This window comes from Hirundo rustica, chromosome Z (assembly GCF_015227805.2).
Source record: "Hirundo rustica isolate bHirRus1 chromosome Z, bHirRus1.pri.v3, whole genome shotgun sequence".
NCBI classification, from domain to species: domain Eukaryota; kingdom Metazoa; phylum Chordata; class Aves; order Passeriformes; family Hirundinidae; genus Hirundo; species Hirundo rustica.
The window spans coordinates 54,905,460-54,919,593 of record NC_053488.1 but is presented as its reverse complement, the minus strand read 5'-3'; the positions used below and the strand labels follow the sequence as shown (position 1 = coordinate 54,919,593).

General features: G+C 36.0%; 1 protein-coding gene across 2 annotated transcripts in view; it reads left to right on the top strand.

Moving 5' to 3' along the window:
- Window positions 1-14,134, top strand: part of FAM172A (family with sequence similarity 172 member A) — a 278,356-nt gene that overhangs the window by 135,789 nt on the left and 128,433 nt on the right. For both annotated transcript variants that reach the window (XM_040090728.1, XM_040090727.1), the window contains exon 7: window positions 7,741-7,959. In XM_040090728.1, the coding sequence (XP_039946662.1) occupies window positions 7,741-7,959 (219 nt within the window). The remainder of the gene's footprint in view (window positions 1-7,740; window positions 7,960-14,134) is intronic.

Here is a 14,134-nt window from a genome sequence, read left to right as displayed (position 1 = left end):
AACACAGCTGTTTGACCCAGTGACATCATGTTTTGCATATTTCTGAATTTTAATGAGTTAGTCATTTAAAAGGTTACAATGAAACCATAACTCATAAGTAATTAAATTATTTAGCAGAAGTATAAGAAGGTCTTCCCGACATGTGAAGGTCACTGTGGGAAGGAAGGAGCATCAATGTACTGAATTGCACCTGTTTGTTGAAGATAGGTACAAGCCAGAAGCTTTACTGTTAGATTACATTTGGCTGTTTTCTCAGGGAATTACTAAATACATGCACATGCTAAAAGCAGCTGGATTCCCTGTCACTGAGATAGAGGATTTCTGGTCACAAAACGTGAAATGGGAGTTGTCTTTCAAAACTTTGGATGACTTCTATATTTTACAAAAAATACTTATGTGCATGATGTGTTTTTTATTTAGAACACTGAAATACTGACCTACCAAGGGATTGGCGTTTAATCTTTTCCCAGGGTAGCTTAATACAGATAAATATCTGGAAATACAAAGTAAAGTATAAGATCTTAGTATCTTTGGTTGCCTTTCTTCAACCTAAATATTTTACAAATCAGAAAAAACCCTGGGCCCATTGAAATCTCTGGATTTCAGAAAGAGAAGGTGTTTACAAATATTTTACACTATTACAGAAGCAAAGAAATAAGGTTTATTGTAGAATAAATTGTTACTTTTTCATGTTCTGTTACATAGAAAATACACACTTAACAACTATTTGGGATTATATTCTTCATGAAGTGCTAATGAGAATAATCAAGACATACTGTGGCATTTTCAGGGAGGAGGCAAAGAGTATTGAAAAATGAATTTGCAGTTGAGAACTTTCAATGTCAGCTAATGGGATATTTGGAAATACCATAGAACATTTAAAAAATCATGCAATCCAGCTTTGCATCTGTACTTATTTGACCATACCTTTCAGGAGGTAACTGATATTCTCCTTGGTTTCCTTATTTATAAATTGATCAGAACCAACAATTACTTGTTATTCATGTGGACTTTATTAAAATTATTTTATTTACTTTATTTCTGGTTTGTTGTTTTCAGAAAGTTCTATTTAAATGCAAATAACATTTTCATTAAAATCTTAGTGCTGCTTTCTTATATTTCGCTGAAGCATTTGAAATTTTTGTTGGAAGAGTTTACAATAGTTTTTTAAGGCAGTAGGGGAGAGGATGAACTTCTAGAGTACGGACTTTAATTACAGATGGGGCTCCTATAGGATATCTTGAGGGCAAACTGTTGGGTTCATTCTTTCACAGGTTGTATGGACTCCAAAGCTGTTTGCACTTAGTGAAGGAAAGCAGAATCTGTTTTTATAGACTGGGCAGTTTATACAGATTATTTGCAGCCCAGTATCCTGCCTGCATGGCTGGGGTGGATTCACTTCCATTCAGTCTCCAGTGATTTCTACAAAAAGCCCAAACCTCACATCAGGGAGGGGGGGTGGGTCTGATATTTATTAAACAATGTTTGAAGTAGTAGTTGAATGTGAACATAGTTCTATCTGTTTTTTTACAGAACTAAAATAATGCTATAGCATAGTTTGTTGTGTCTCACTTGCCATGAGAAATAATTTTCTGCTGCAAATCCTAGTGAAACTAATCCTTGTAAAGGCATGGAAGTTCCATATATAGAATACAGTAAACAACTGAGGATGTAAAAATCCTTCTAATTCATGGATGTTTTTATTCAGTTTTGACCTTGCGAACAAACAGCATAAAACAGGGTTGCAGATCTAACACATAGACATATTAGGGTTGCTAATTATAGAGAGATGTAAAACATTAATTCCTTTTAAAACTTTTCAACAGTAAACTCAAAATACAATAACAGCTTTTCTGGTAGGTTTTTGTAGCCTTGAACATTGATAGTATAGCTGCACTAGCACCAAATTAACAAACAGTAAAGACATAATCATGGCATGTTTAATAGTTTCCAGCATAAAGATTATGAAATAAGATAAATACAGTTGCATGCAAATAGAATTGAACATAATGCAGTGATGAATTAGAAGGCAGTAACAGAAAGGAAATTAAGAGTTTATAGTTTCTATAGCTCCAATATCTATGAAAAATTAGTTACACAGCAGGTGGCAGTTTGGATAAGTAAGGTGAATGTTTTGAAATAAATAGCAGCTGGGCGACCTGGGATGTCAGGGCTCTAGACAAGGGTGTGTGTTTGTCAATATATCCTACATGTTTTACAGATTCCTCAGGGACCAGGAGAAGATACAATTTCACCTTTTCTGTGCCAAAACATTTTAATTATATCTTCTTCCAAGTACAGCGGTTCAGTAACCAAGGAGCTGACATTGATGCATGTGTTGATAAAGCTGCAAACATTCAAAATGAGATTAACAAAGATTTTGAGGAAAGGGTGACAGCTAATTTTGTACAGTATTCTGCATCTAATTCAGATCAGTGTAATGATAGAATATTTTATAACTGCTGTGTCATCTAGAAAGACTTTTATGATGCTTTGTGTATTTAAAGATTTGTGTACGTGAAAGTACTGTTCTTTATACATCATTCAGGCAGGTTAAAACTTCTTTATTGAACATCTGTTGGTTGTAGCTGTAAGCAGGAATAGACTTAAGAATTTAGAAGCCATTTTACATATCTTTCTGCATTAATCACAGTAGAAAGTTCCTTTTGTCTAATTCACTTTGAAAATATTGGCTTCAGATGTGAAATGGAACCAAAACTACCATGCGCGTTTTGTGGCGTTGCTTAATATTTGCAAAAAAAAAATTGGATGGAAACTTATAGTTAGTGTATTTAAATAATTAAACTGTAGTTTCTTTGTATTGTGTGAAGTCGTTTGAGAACATCTCAGTGTATTTCTACTCTGTTGTCCTCCTTGTTTGAAGGTAACTCACATTCTTCCACGTCTTTTTGTTTGTGAATTTTTCTCCTCTTTTTTATCCACTCAGTTCTCCATCTGCTTTCACTTTTGTTTGCTTGGCCCGTCTCTCATCCCAACTTGATAATGAGGAATGCAGTGTGACCCTGACCTCTATCAGCCCATGCATGACCTTCTGACTCGCCCACATAACCTTTGACCTTCTCTTTGACAGCTTGATTAATTACCCTGTGTTATGATTTATGAGTAAGTGGTATGTAAAAATAATAGACAACAGGTGGTCCTCTAACATCTTTCTGTGGTACATTTTCTTTTCCTGCCCAACCTGATCAGCTGTTTTAAGTTTGGAACTTAATAGGACAAAGTGTGTTTGGCAGAAGCATGGCATTTTTACGCACTTGGACACAGTGCTGGAATTCAGGCAGCTGAGGTACATCTGAGATGGAAATATGGCAGTGTTAGCAGGGTGCAGTTGCCAAAATGTACATTGGGTGGAAACAGAAAGCAGAATCAACTGACATTTCAGGCGTTTCAGTCACAGGTCACGTCTTGAGAAAATTGCTCAAATAATGGAGGGGGCATTTTTCAAGCTGAGCTGCATCTCCAGCAGCTATGTTTACTTTAACGCTTCACTAGTGACTTCTGATTGGTTGTCATGACCTCATCCTGCTGTTGCACCTTCAGTGTTGCAATAGTGACAGAGATGTGCCCTTCTCACAGTAAAGATGGGAAATGAGCAGAGCATACTTCTTTCAGAAAGATGAATGGACGCTGCTTTGTTTTACCCACAGGCAAGTTTAAGAGAGGAGTCCCTTGAGTTCCATCTCCCCAAGGAATTAATTCTGGTCTTGCTGTCAGCCATCCAAATAGAAACCTGAACATGAAAATTCAGGTGGATCAAGTGTAGGAAAATGATCTCTTTCAGATCCTTGCTCACAGCCCAAAAAGATAGTTATATAGATTAAAAGATACCTCTCTGGCTCTGACCTATCTTGTCACATATGGTGTCCCACGCTGGTGGATTAATATGCTGATCTGAATGGTTTCAGCTCATTACTCCTGTGCCAGGCATGTGAAACTGCAAAAGATTTGGAATTTACCTCAAATACTTTGAGGTGGTTTTTTTTTTTAAGCTTACTCCATTGAACTTCCAGTAAGATGCGGAAAGTACTGCCCCCTTTCTGGCTCATTTATTACAATGGAAAATGCCATTCTATATTGTTCTGTCTTAGTAGTATATGTATTGTAACTGCAGTTCATGATTCTCTACAACTCTTGACTTAGTAAGCCTTCTTTTCCTTTCATTATCACAATCCTCAACCTCCAGAAGCAGCAACCTAGAGAATGACAGGAGCTAGTGTAGATTAAATTTTATTTACCTTGAAGCATTATCACGTGAGGGAAAGAGGTGTTAATTGGATGCTTTAGTCTGAGAGAGAAACTGTAATTTTGTAGATTAGGGACTGACAGTTCCATTTGTCAGTGTCTGCCATAATTATAAGGTCTTATCACAGGTACACTGATGGCTGAAGATTGATGGGGAAGGGGAGTAGTGTCCTTAAAGCTTAGCTTTTTACCATGAAAAAACTTCTGAGTGTGGTTTCTCTGTCCGTGCACACTGGTCACACTGGAGAAAACTATTACATTAAAAACTACTGTTATTATGCTGAAAACTACTGTTACTACCTAATGTTTGCATACCGCATAATTCCGCTGGGGGTGGCAAGATTCAGAAACCCTCTTAGATGATTGGTATTTAAGTAAGTTGTAGGTCACTGTGTTTTAGTAATGACGTAAGGTCATCATGGCTGAAATTGGTGGTTTTAGTGACATTGATTTGTGTAGTATAGCTGCACCAGGACCAAATTAACAAATAGCGAAGTAATACATAATAATAATGCATTTAATACTTTCCAGCATAAAGATACTGTAGATGGTGAAAAAAGATTAATACAATCCTTCATACGAAGAGGTGTTTTTGAACAGTGCTTGCTTTCATTTTAAAAGATGCTTTTTAATGAATGTGATTTTTGTCTATGTTAACAGTTACACCAAAGACTGTATCTTGTCTCTTATTAAGTTTTGCTAAAGGTCTTTTTTAAGATATTAGTGGTCTTGCATTCTGAGGTTTGCATTGACTTGCATGGTTCTCAAATTCACTGCATTAGAGCTCCACCTTTTTTTCATTTTCTGATTGCACTAAACTTAAACGGTGTACCCACACCCACTTTTTTTTTTCTAATTAATTGAAGTTAAAAGCCATATTGTTTACACTGATGTTATTTAGAGCAGAGTATTTATTTTCAGTAGAAAATGCTCTGATAAAGGCTGAATGAGAGAGGCTGTAATTTGGTATATTTTACCAGTAATTTTGTTTTTTCATGTGTTACTCCATGTGTTACTGTTTTGTTTTTATGTGTTAGTCTCAAACCTTCTTTCTAGTGCCATTGTTTTCTTCTTGAAATTTAGGATGCAGAAGTACAAGGGAAAGGGAGATACACCATGTCCTGTAAACAAAGCAGTCCAAAAAGAGATTACTTTGCAAAGAGAAGGACTTAGATTTTCCCATAATAGAGGGGGCAAAAACATCTTAAGTTCAGTTATTACTTAATTATTTTAATTCTACTGACAAGAAAAGCCTGCTCTCTGGGAGAAATTGTAAAATAATATAAAGGGAGTCATGTTACAGTGCTTAAAATATATTTTTTTATAAAAATCCTTTAATTGATTTATAAAATAGTGAATTTAAAAATAGAATCATATTTCACCTGTTGATGTCTGTGTGAAAAATTGACATTGTGTCCTCATAAAATGGGACAAATGAGTCACGTAATTTTAAGTTACATAATCAATAACATAGACAAATTCCACTTCTTTGATGATTTGTATGACTGTTTTGTGATCAGGTTGAAGCGCACAGAGTTTCAAATCCCTGTAACACTTCTAGATCTGTAATAAACACATGAATTTTGCTTTTCACATTGTGTAGAAAACAAAACAAATCAATACAAAGGACATCTCTGCTCAAAATAGGTAGGTCAAGAAGATGAAGAGCCCCAAAACTACCAGCCTGCCAAGTACTGCAAAAACTTTAGCAGTAGCAGGCTCAAAAACTATCCTTTCGTCTGGGATATACAATTTAGGAATGTTTGTAAGCCACATTCTTCTCCATGATGAAGTTTGGGCCTTGAGATTTTCCAAGCTGTAAGATTCATGGGCTCATAGTACAGCACTGTGCATAAATACGACCAGGCATGGTGTGGATAAATTTCAAAATTTGTCTTTCACTTTCTGTTTTCTTTAACCCTTTCCCTCTTGCTTATTTATTTTTTTGCCTGTTTGTTGACATTTATCCCTGTTGAATTCATAGCAGGCAGGGCAGGGGAATCATGTGACAGGAGACTCCTTATGGTGCTGCATGTAACAAGGAGACAATTTTCTCTTTGGACGGTTGTGATCTTTTTTGACTATGTTGCTTATGCCAGAGATATTCTGAATGCATCTATTTCACCCTGCTTAGCAGAGTGCATCTTTGCCCTTTAACTTGGTTTTTGGTGGGAGGAGAAGCTATGGCAGACACTGAAGAAGGGCACAAGGATGAGGGGTAGGAACTCCCTTCAGATGTGATTTTGATAACTAGTCAAGTGTGTCCAGCTGTAGAAAATCACTGAGTGACAATCTGTCTACCTGACAGTGGCCACAATGAAATACAAATTTTGTGAATGGCTCTACAGATTAGAATATATCAAGCCCAAATAAAGTATGGGGGACATCTTTTGATCCTCATTCGTGGACCGAATGCAAAATGAAGCACCAAGTGAAGAGCTGGAATAAAGCTGTTCCATTAGATAATTAATATAGATGTTTTCCAAAAAGTAAGTCTTTTTTAAAATTTACTTCTAAAGAATAGCTTGATTTTGACAAGGAATCCATGTTAACTTTAGGGGCACATCTGTTAAATGCACGTGCTTTTCTTTTTTCCCTTCATTTGCAATTGTATCTTCCAGAAATACCATGATTTTTTGTGATTTTTTCCATCATTTAAAAATCATAAAATTTAATTGGCTGATTTATTCAAGACTTATTTCTTACTCGTAAATTCATATTTTTTCAACCAGCTCATTTCCTGAGGCACAGAAATGTACCCTATATTCTCAAAAGCATCCTGCAGGTCACAAATTTGCTTTGGATTTGTTGAATATACCATATAATCCCAGTGAACTTTTATAGCAGATTTAAAGATATACTAAAAAGTCAGGCCCACCATAAAGAGTTGACTTGTTAGCAACACCACTGAATGAATTTTGGTATTGATTCATTGTTACTGCTATTTGCCTCTGCATGGTATGCTTATTATCAGCTAGACAAAAGGTTTTACTATTTTAAAATACGGCGAATAATTTTCACATGCTTTCTTTAATATATCTGTCTTTATATATAAAATCTCTCAATCTTTTTTATTTTAAAGGTTTTTTACTCGCTGGGTTATAAAGCTTTTTATTCATTATTATGTAGAGTTCTTAAAGCAACATTTTGCTTTTAGTTCCTGTATTGTTTTCTGAAAAAGTCATATAAAGCGCTTATGAATAAAACAACATATTAAATTATTTTAGAGGTAAACCAGGCAACTTTTCAGACACTGAGAGATGTGTGTGAGCATAAGTACATGCACACATACATATTCACACATCGATATCCCTTTAATGACAGAATATTCTTAAAAATCCTTATATAAATGTTGTGTGAAGTTGCTGAAATAAATAAAAAAGTTTTAAAGGGCATTAAAGTAAATGCAAAGCATTTTCAAGCATTAAATCTCCCTTTTCACATTTCTTCTTGTTTTTTGACTCTCTTCTAAAACAGGAAGGCTATGGAGTAATAGTTCTCAATCCCAATGAGAATTATATTGAAGTTGAGAAGACAAAAGCCCAAATACAGCTGTCTGCTGATATCTCAGATGAACCTGCAGAAAAGAGAGAAAGAAAAGATAAAATCCAAAAGGAAACTAAGAAGAGACGTGACTTCTATGAAAAGTATCGAAATCCACAAAAAGAAAAAGAAACTACGCAAATCTATATTAGAGTAAGTTTCTTTTGGTTTTGTTTGCCCTTCTTTATCGATGCATACATATGTTTACTGCCTATATTGGCTAATAAAGAGCATGCTTAGTTGGAAACAAATACATTACTGAGATGGCATTCAAGAGTTTATCTGGAGTTCCTGGCTCTTTATTCTATTGGTATTTTTGGTCATTTATTGATCATGATGTTTTAGAAGTGTTAGAAAAAATTTCTAATTTCAAAGGGAAACTTCAAATAAAGCAGAAGAATTCACTGGTGTTATCAGGAAAGAAATTATTTAGTAAAGACTCTCTAAAAACAATTTTATAAACAGAGGTGTTCCTTGTAATGAAGCTTAGGCAACGTACTGGCTTCGCATGTCACGTATGCATTTATTGTATTATTTTGTATTATACTGGGGGGCAGTAGTTGAAGCCTCATAGTTTTTTATCACCTGCCAAATTAATAATGCATTGTGGAAAATACCAGTGTTCATCTTGTGTGGTGGCAAATTTACCCTGTAATGTATTGTTTTTATATCTGCAGCCATCCATTGTGTTTGAGCTAAACTTTTGAGGGCAGATAAAGGAGGCGACTTGCTAATATATTAATAAATATTTAAGCTAGAATAATTTGAGAATGGTATGATGAAGAAACTCTGTCCCTTGCCCTTTTCTGACTCAGTGAACCTTTGCACTTTGTAATGCTACCAGCATGGGATCATTATAACAGTGCTACCCGAGGATTTCTAATACTGCAGGGGGCACAAACAATATTATTTGCACATTGGCACATTCTGCTTCATATACATACTATGCATTATACGTTCCAGACTGAGTCATGCAATTTCCAAACCCCTTATTATGAAAGTTAGCATTTTCATTCAACAGTAAAACACATCAGAAACTCCAGAGTGAAGGTAAAACAATAAAAATGTATGTCATTCTAGTGAGAAACAGAAAAACCCAGCAAGATACATGTTAGAATCATTCTAAATTTTAATATGCCCCTGTTAATTTTTTTTTTTTTTAGCATTAACAATTTTTGTAGAAGAAATATAACTGTGCTGGCTAGTTAAAAGGGTTAGTAACTTGAATACAAGATTGTCACTAATTCCATAAATATTTACTATCTTGAAAAATATGTAGGTGTGGGAAACAAAAGGAATGCATATATATATATTCAGAGTCACCACCAAGTCACTGTGTTTTCTGTTTGCAGCTTTTTTGTAAGAAGCTATTCTGCCCACTAGCCAAACCCTCCTTCTTTAGGGGGGGAACCAGTCTTAACTTAAGGTCCATGAGAATCCAGTGGACAGTGCTACTATATTGTCTGAAAAGCAGTGTATTCAGCATGCAGGTTCAGTGTTCCCTTGCTGAAAGTGAACCTTTTTAGCAATTCTACTGACTCATGACTCTTGGCTGATGGGGCATGAAATTTGGTTTCAGGAGGCTTGACCCTCCCAAAATGTAAAATACATTGTTCCTTCCCATTTTATTTTCTGCACAGCTCCATGCCTTAAATATGACTGTTGATGTCTGCTTTATTTGATTTTCTTCAAATCAAGGAAAGAAGTAGTATATGTTTTATTGAAAGTTTGGTTGGTGGTCTCCTTCCTCAGGCCAATTAATTGAAATTGGGTTTTCTGATGAGCTTGGTATTGTATTCTGAAATTATTATTTGGGGTTTTTTTCCTTAGTAGACTCCAGTACAGATAGTTTTTTGAAACAGAATGAAAAACATACCTGCTTTAGTGTATTGCAGGACAAATCAGTGCAATTTCCTTGCTAATCAATTTCTGAAGCAAAACTGCACCATCAGTAGGGTTCCATTTACTCTATTGGTCAGAGCTGCTAAGTCTGTAGGTGGTTGCAAGAGGTGCAATGCCATATTTGCAATTTTGTTGTCTCCCATGCCTGAGTCCAGAGGATTGCTCTCTGCCTCCACCCAGGGACTTGCCTCCGCAGGCTACTGTTGGTGCTGGTTTGGGGTGATCTCAAAGGGCACTTCAGATACAATCTTACTGTGTAGTATAGCATACATTTGACTCAGCTCTTAAAACATGCTGTTACAATATCAACACAGAGATATTTAAGGATGGTATATGATTTGTAATGATCTCATCAAAGAGTTTTGAAAAACCTGAGCAGGCCTTATGTCAACTTTGCCAAGCAGGGAAAAGTATATCTTGACTAGACAATAAATTTCGTCACAGGAAGGCTTTAACTTCATCTAGCATTGAAGGAAAAATATGTTTCTGTCAAATATGCTGGAGAAATTGTTTCAGGCTGTTAAGCAGGAGGAATAAATATCCTCAGTTATGTTCTCATAGGGTCGCTAAGATCTGTTGTGATCTAATGAGGAAATGCCATGTGAACAAATTAAGGCTGTCTTGTTGATGTTCCCGCTTGTGCAGCTAGATTTTCCAAGAACTGGAGAATTAGAACTCCTCCTTGGTAATTATGTTTAAGTATTTCCTTTATTTTCATAGTAAAAAAAAAAAATAGCTGGGGTATTTAAGAATATGTAAAAGCTGAGTCTTGAAATACAAAATATCAAACTGCACTGTGTTTTTGTACAAAATGAGTATAAATAAAAATTACTATGGCAGTTGTAATGCATTAAGCATAGTGCTCTTGAAAAGATCAAGGTACTTTGTGTTTCATGCTGGAAGTTTCCTTAGCTATGAAATAATGTACTTTCTGGCATACATTATGGCTTGTTAAAGGAACATATTTGGTGTGGGTAATAAACATCATGTCAAACATTATGGCAGGAAAACCTGCTTAATATGTTTTGTAATAAGACAGATTTTTTTGTTCTTCAAAACATCTGCCAACTGAATTCACAAGCGAAGACAGAAAATGTCATCAATTCTGTAACATTCTTGTAAATTTTATTTCAATTTTAGCAAGGCAAACCAGGGAAAAAACTTTTTGTTAATCAGCATTGACTATATTACTTTTATGGAATGATTAAACACAAGCGTTTTACTTTTATATAATGTGCTAATGAATGCATATGAATTTTAATACTCTTACTGTTCAGAATTTAACAAGCATATTGACAGATCATTTGAAAAGCATCTGGTTTTTAATGTGTTGAATGGAGGATTGAATAAAATAGCTAAATATGTACATACATCCTTTTAAAAAATGTATTTCTATCCTTAGATATAAATATTATCATTTTTTCTTAGGCCACCAGAGGCTGCTCTGGGCTAATCCTAATGGGTTAATGCTTTCCCCCCAGAAACTTACTAACCTAGCTGGCCTTCGTTTGTTACTGAAAGAAACCGAGAATTTGTTGCTCTCTAACCTTTTTCTATCACAACAGATCATACACGCTTAAATGTGGCATGATCATTCCTTCCATTCTCAGCCATCTACCGTTCCCTACAGATTTTCACACTTACAGTGTCTTTTCTATGTTAGAAGATACTTAAAAATGTGAATTAGTATTTTCCTCCTTTTAAACTGCATTCACCACTTAAACAAGTATACTGAGTAGATTCTAAAATGCTATGAAAGAAAAAGTATAAATTGCATAATTTTATAGTAATTTGCAATAATGTTGTTGCCCCAGCAGTTGAAGGGTATCAAAGAGGCAACCAAGGAAAAAGTAGGAAGAATTACTTTTATCAGACCAACTAATGGGGTCAGGTTTTGTGGACAAAAGGGATAAGCCTTTCCAAAGCCTGTATGCTAGGAATTTTTTCTTTTTCTTTCCCCACTGATCTTATCTGCTTGAATAATTCTTATTACAAATATTATTTTTACTATAGCACAGTCTCTAATAGCACCATTTTATTAACAGCATATTAATGAAATTAAATTTGGATGTAACATACTTTTCATAAATAATTTTTCTTTAATCTCTCTTCTGTGGGAGATTAAGTAGGAAAAGATCATGTGCAACCAGTTAATCTGTTTTACTCTGAATATGGATACATCTGGATAATTTGTGTCAGTATTAAGGAAAAAGTGGTAAAAGGCAGTTGTTTTAATACATGGTTAAGTAAGCAATGACTGCTGGCTGACAGGAAATCCTGGCAAGCGTGCAAGCACAGTTGTGCCATTTCTGCTCATTGTTCGGTGTGGCTGACACAAAGCGTAGCCTGACTGAAGGTCACGGCAGAGTGTCCGCTTGTGTGGGATGACCTCTCAGAGCCATGGATTTCTTTGACACTGAAGATTGAGCCATTTCCTGACATAGCTGCAGTTTCACCAGCTGCTGGTTTCACCCTGTGGCCGTCTCTGGGCCAATGACATACCCTCTGACTTGGTATGGTGTATGCCTGCGCTAGACCAAAACCTGTGTGATTAGCTTAACCAGCTGATGAGACAAAGCCAATAAGCCCTGTATTCCACCAGAGGAGACAAAATTACAAGCTTGAGGCAAGCAGCTCCTGAGAGGTAAGGGACATGTTCAGCACAGAGAATGTCTGTGGCAAACATGGGCGTCAGGGCTTCAGCATCTAGAGTCTCATGCTGATGTTTGGTTTCCCCTTTTACAGCAAAAAATGCCTGTTTTGTTTCCCATTTTACAACTGCCAGTGTTACTTTATATATACCTCTGGAATACAACATGGTTTTACCCTGCCCACTTTTAAAGCCTGTTACTTATGTTCTTGAGAAATCTCTTTCACTTGTAAGCAACAGGCAAAATCATGCTAATAGTAAAAGGTTCATGAGAACTGCCTAGAAGCTACCATGGCATTGTTTGTGCCCCATGTATTGCTGGGCACTGGGCATTCAGAGTTGAGAAGACACTGCAGTTCAAGTGCTGATAAATATGTAGTTTACAACATCCTGGGTGCTTCAGGAACACCTGGAAAGATCTGGTCTTGCAGAACCTGTGCCACCTGAGACCTGCACTACCCTGGGCCAGCAGCTGGAAGCCAAACATCCGTGACACTTAGCACCTGCAGTTAGGCTGCCTCATCATTCCTAAAAGGTCAGATAAGCTTTAAGTTCTTATAGAAGTTTCTGTAAATCAGGAAGAATATGTATATGTCATGTTTCATTCTATAGATACTACAATGAACAGGCATCTTAAATTAGCTAAACTATGGAGAATTTAAACTAGTGTTCAATAATTTGTGCATAGGCTGTTTAGCATGAGCAGCTGAGTTAGGTATTTTTAAAAATCATGCTATTATAAAGAGTTCTTATAGCAAGTTTTGCAACTACTAATCCTGGAGAGGTTTTTTTTGTCTTCTTTTCTTTGAGCAGTTGAGAAATCAGAAATACATATAGTCACTGAAGGGAAATTCTGTATCTCTTCAAGAACACCATTGGCTCTTCCCTCTGCTATACCTTCTCTTTGTTCTGCATTTCACAAGTACGGCTTAATCAAAGAAAAGGAATAAATTGGGACCATCTAGCTTTGGTGTCTTTCAGACATTCATTATATGATACTGATAAAGTGTCCATTGTTAGATCTGGCTCCTAAAACGTGAGGCAAGCCATGTAAGTTTCCAAAAGAAAATACCAGCTTGCATCCCTCCTCCCACCAAGAGCTGTGTGGTGCTCCTGTGGTGCTAAAAAAGATTCTCACTCACAAGTCGGAAGATTCCTCCTTCCTTTCAGATGGCATTCAGGTTCATAAATGTAGCGAGTTCATTGGGTAATGGTGAAGAAAACTGGCTCAGCAGAATGCGGACATACTTGTTGAAGGCAAAAATAAATAAAATCATTCAAATATCTTTAACTTTGATATTGCCTGGTTTCCATTGTAGAGTGACTGCAGTGAAGGACGGCAAAGACTTTCTAGGTCTTTTGGGCCAGAGCAGATTGCGCTTTGACAGTATCCTTTATCATTTATCAAACAGAATGAAGATTTTAGCTGATATCCAAAAAGCAAGGATAATAGTCTCTAACCTTCTGCACACAGTTGCATGTTTTACTACTAGATTTCAGTGTGTTTGGGAAATTTGGAGAAAGAATTTAGCAGGGGCTTGAGTGGCAACATACACCTTTTTGAAAAACTTCAAAGTACTTCACATGTTTTTTTTCTTGGGGTCTGGTCAGCCATGAGACACTTAATGTAGTGAGACATGATAAAAATACATTTCTGAGATGCATATTTGAGCTATCTAAACTGAATGGCATTATTGCAAAATAACCCTTTTCTATGGAGACATACCACCCAACTGAACTCCTCTAGAAAAATTAATGGTTTGGAGAGAAGGATAT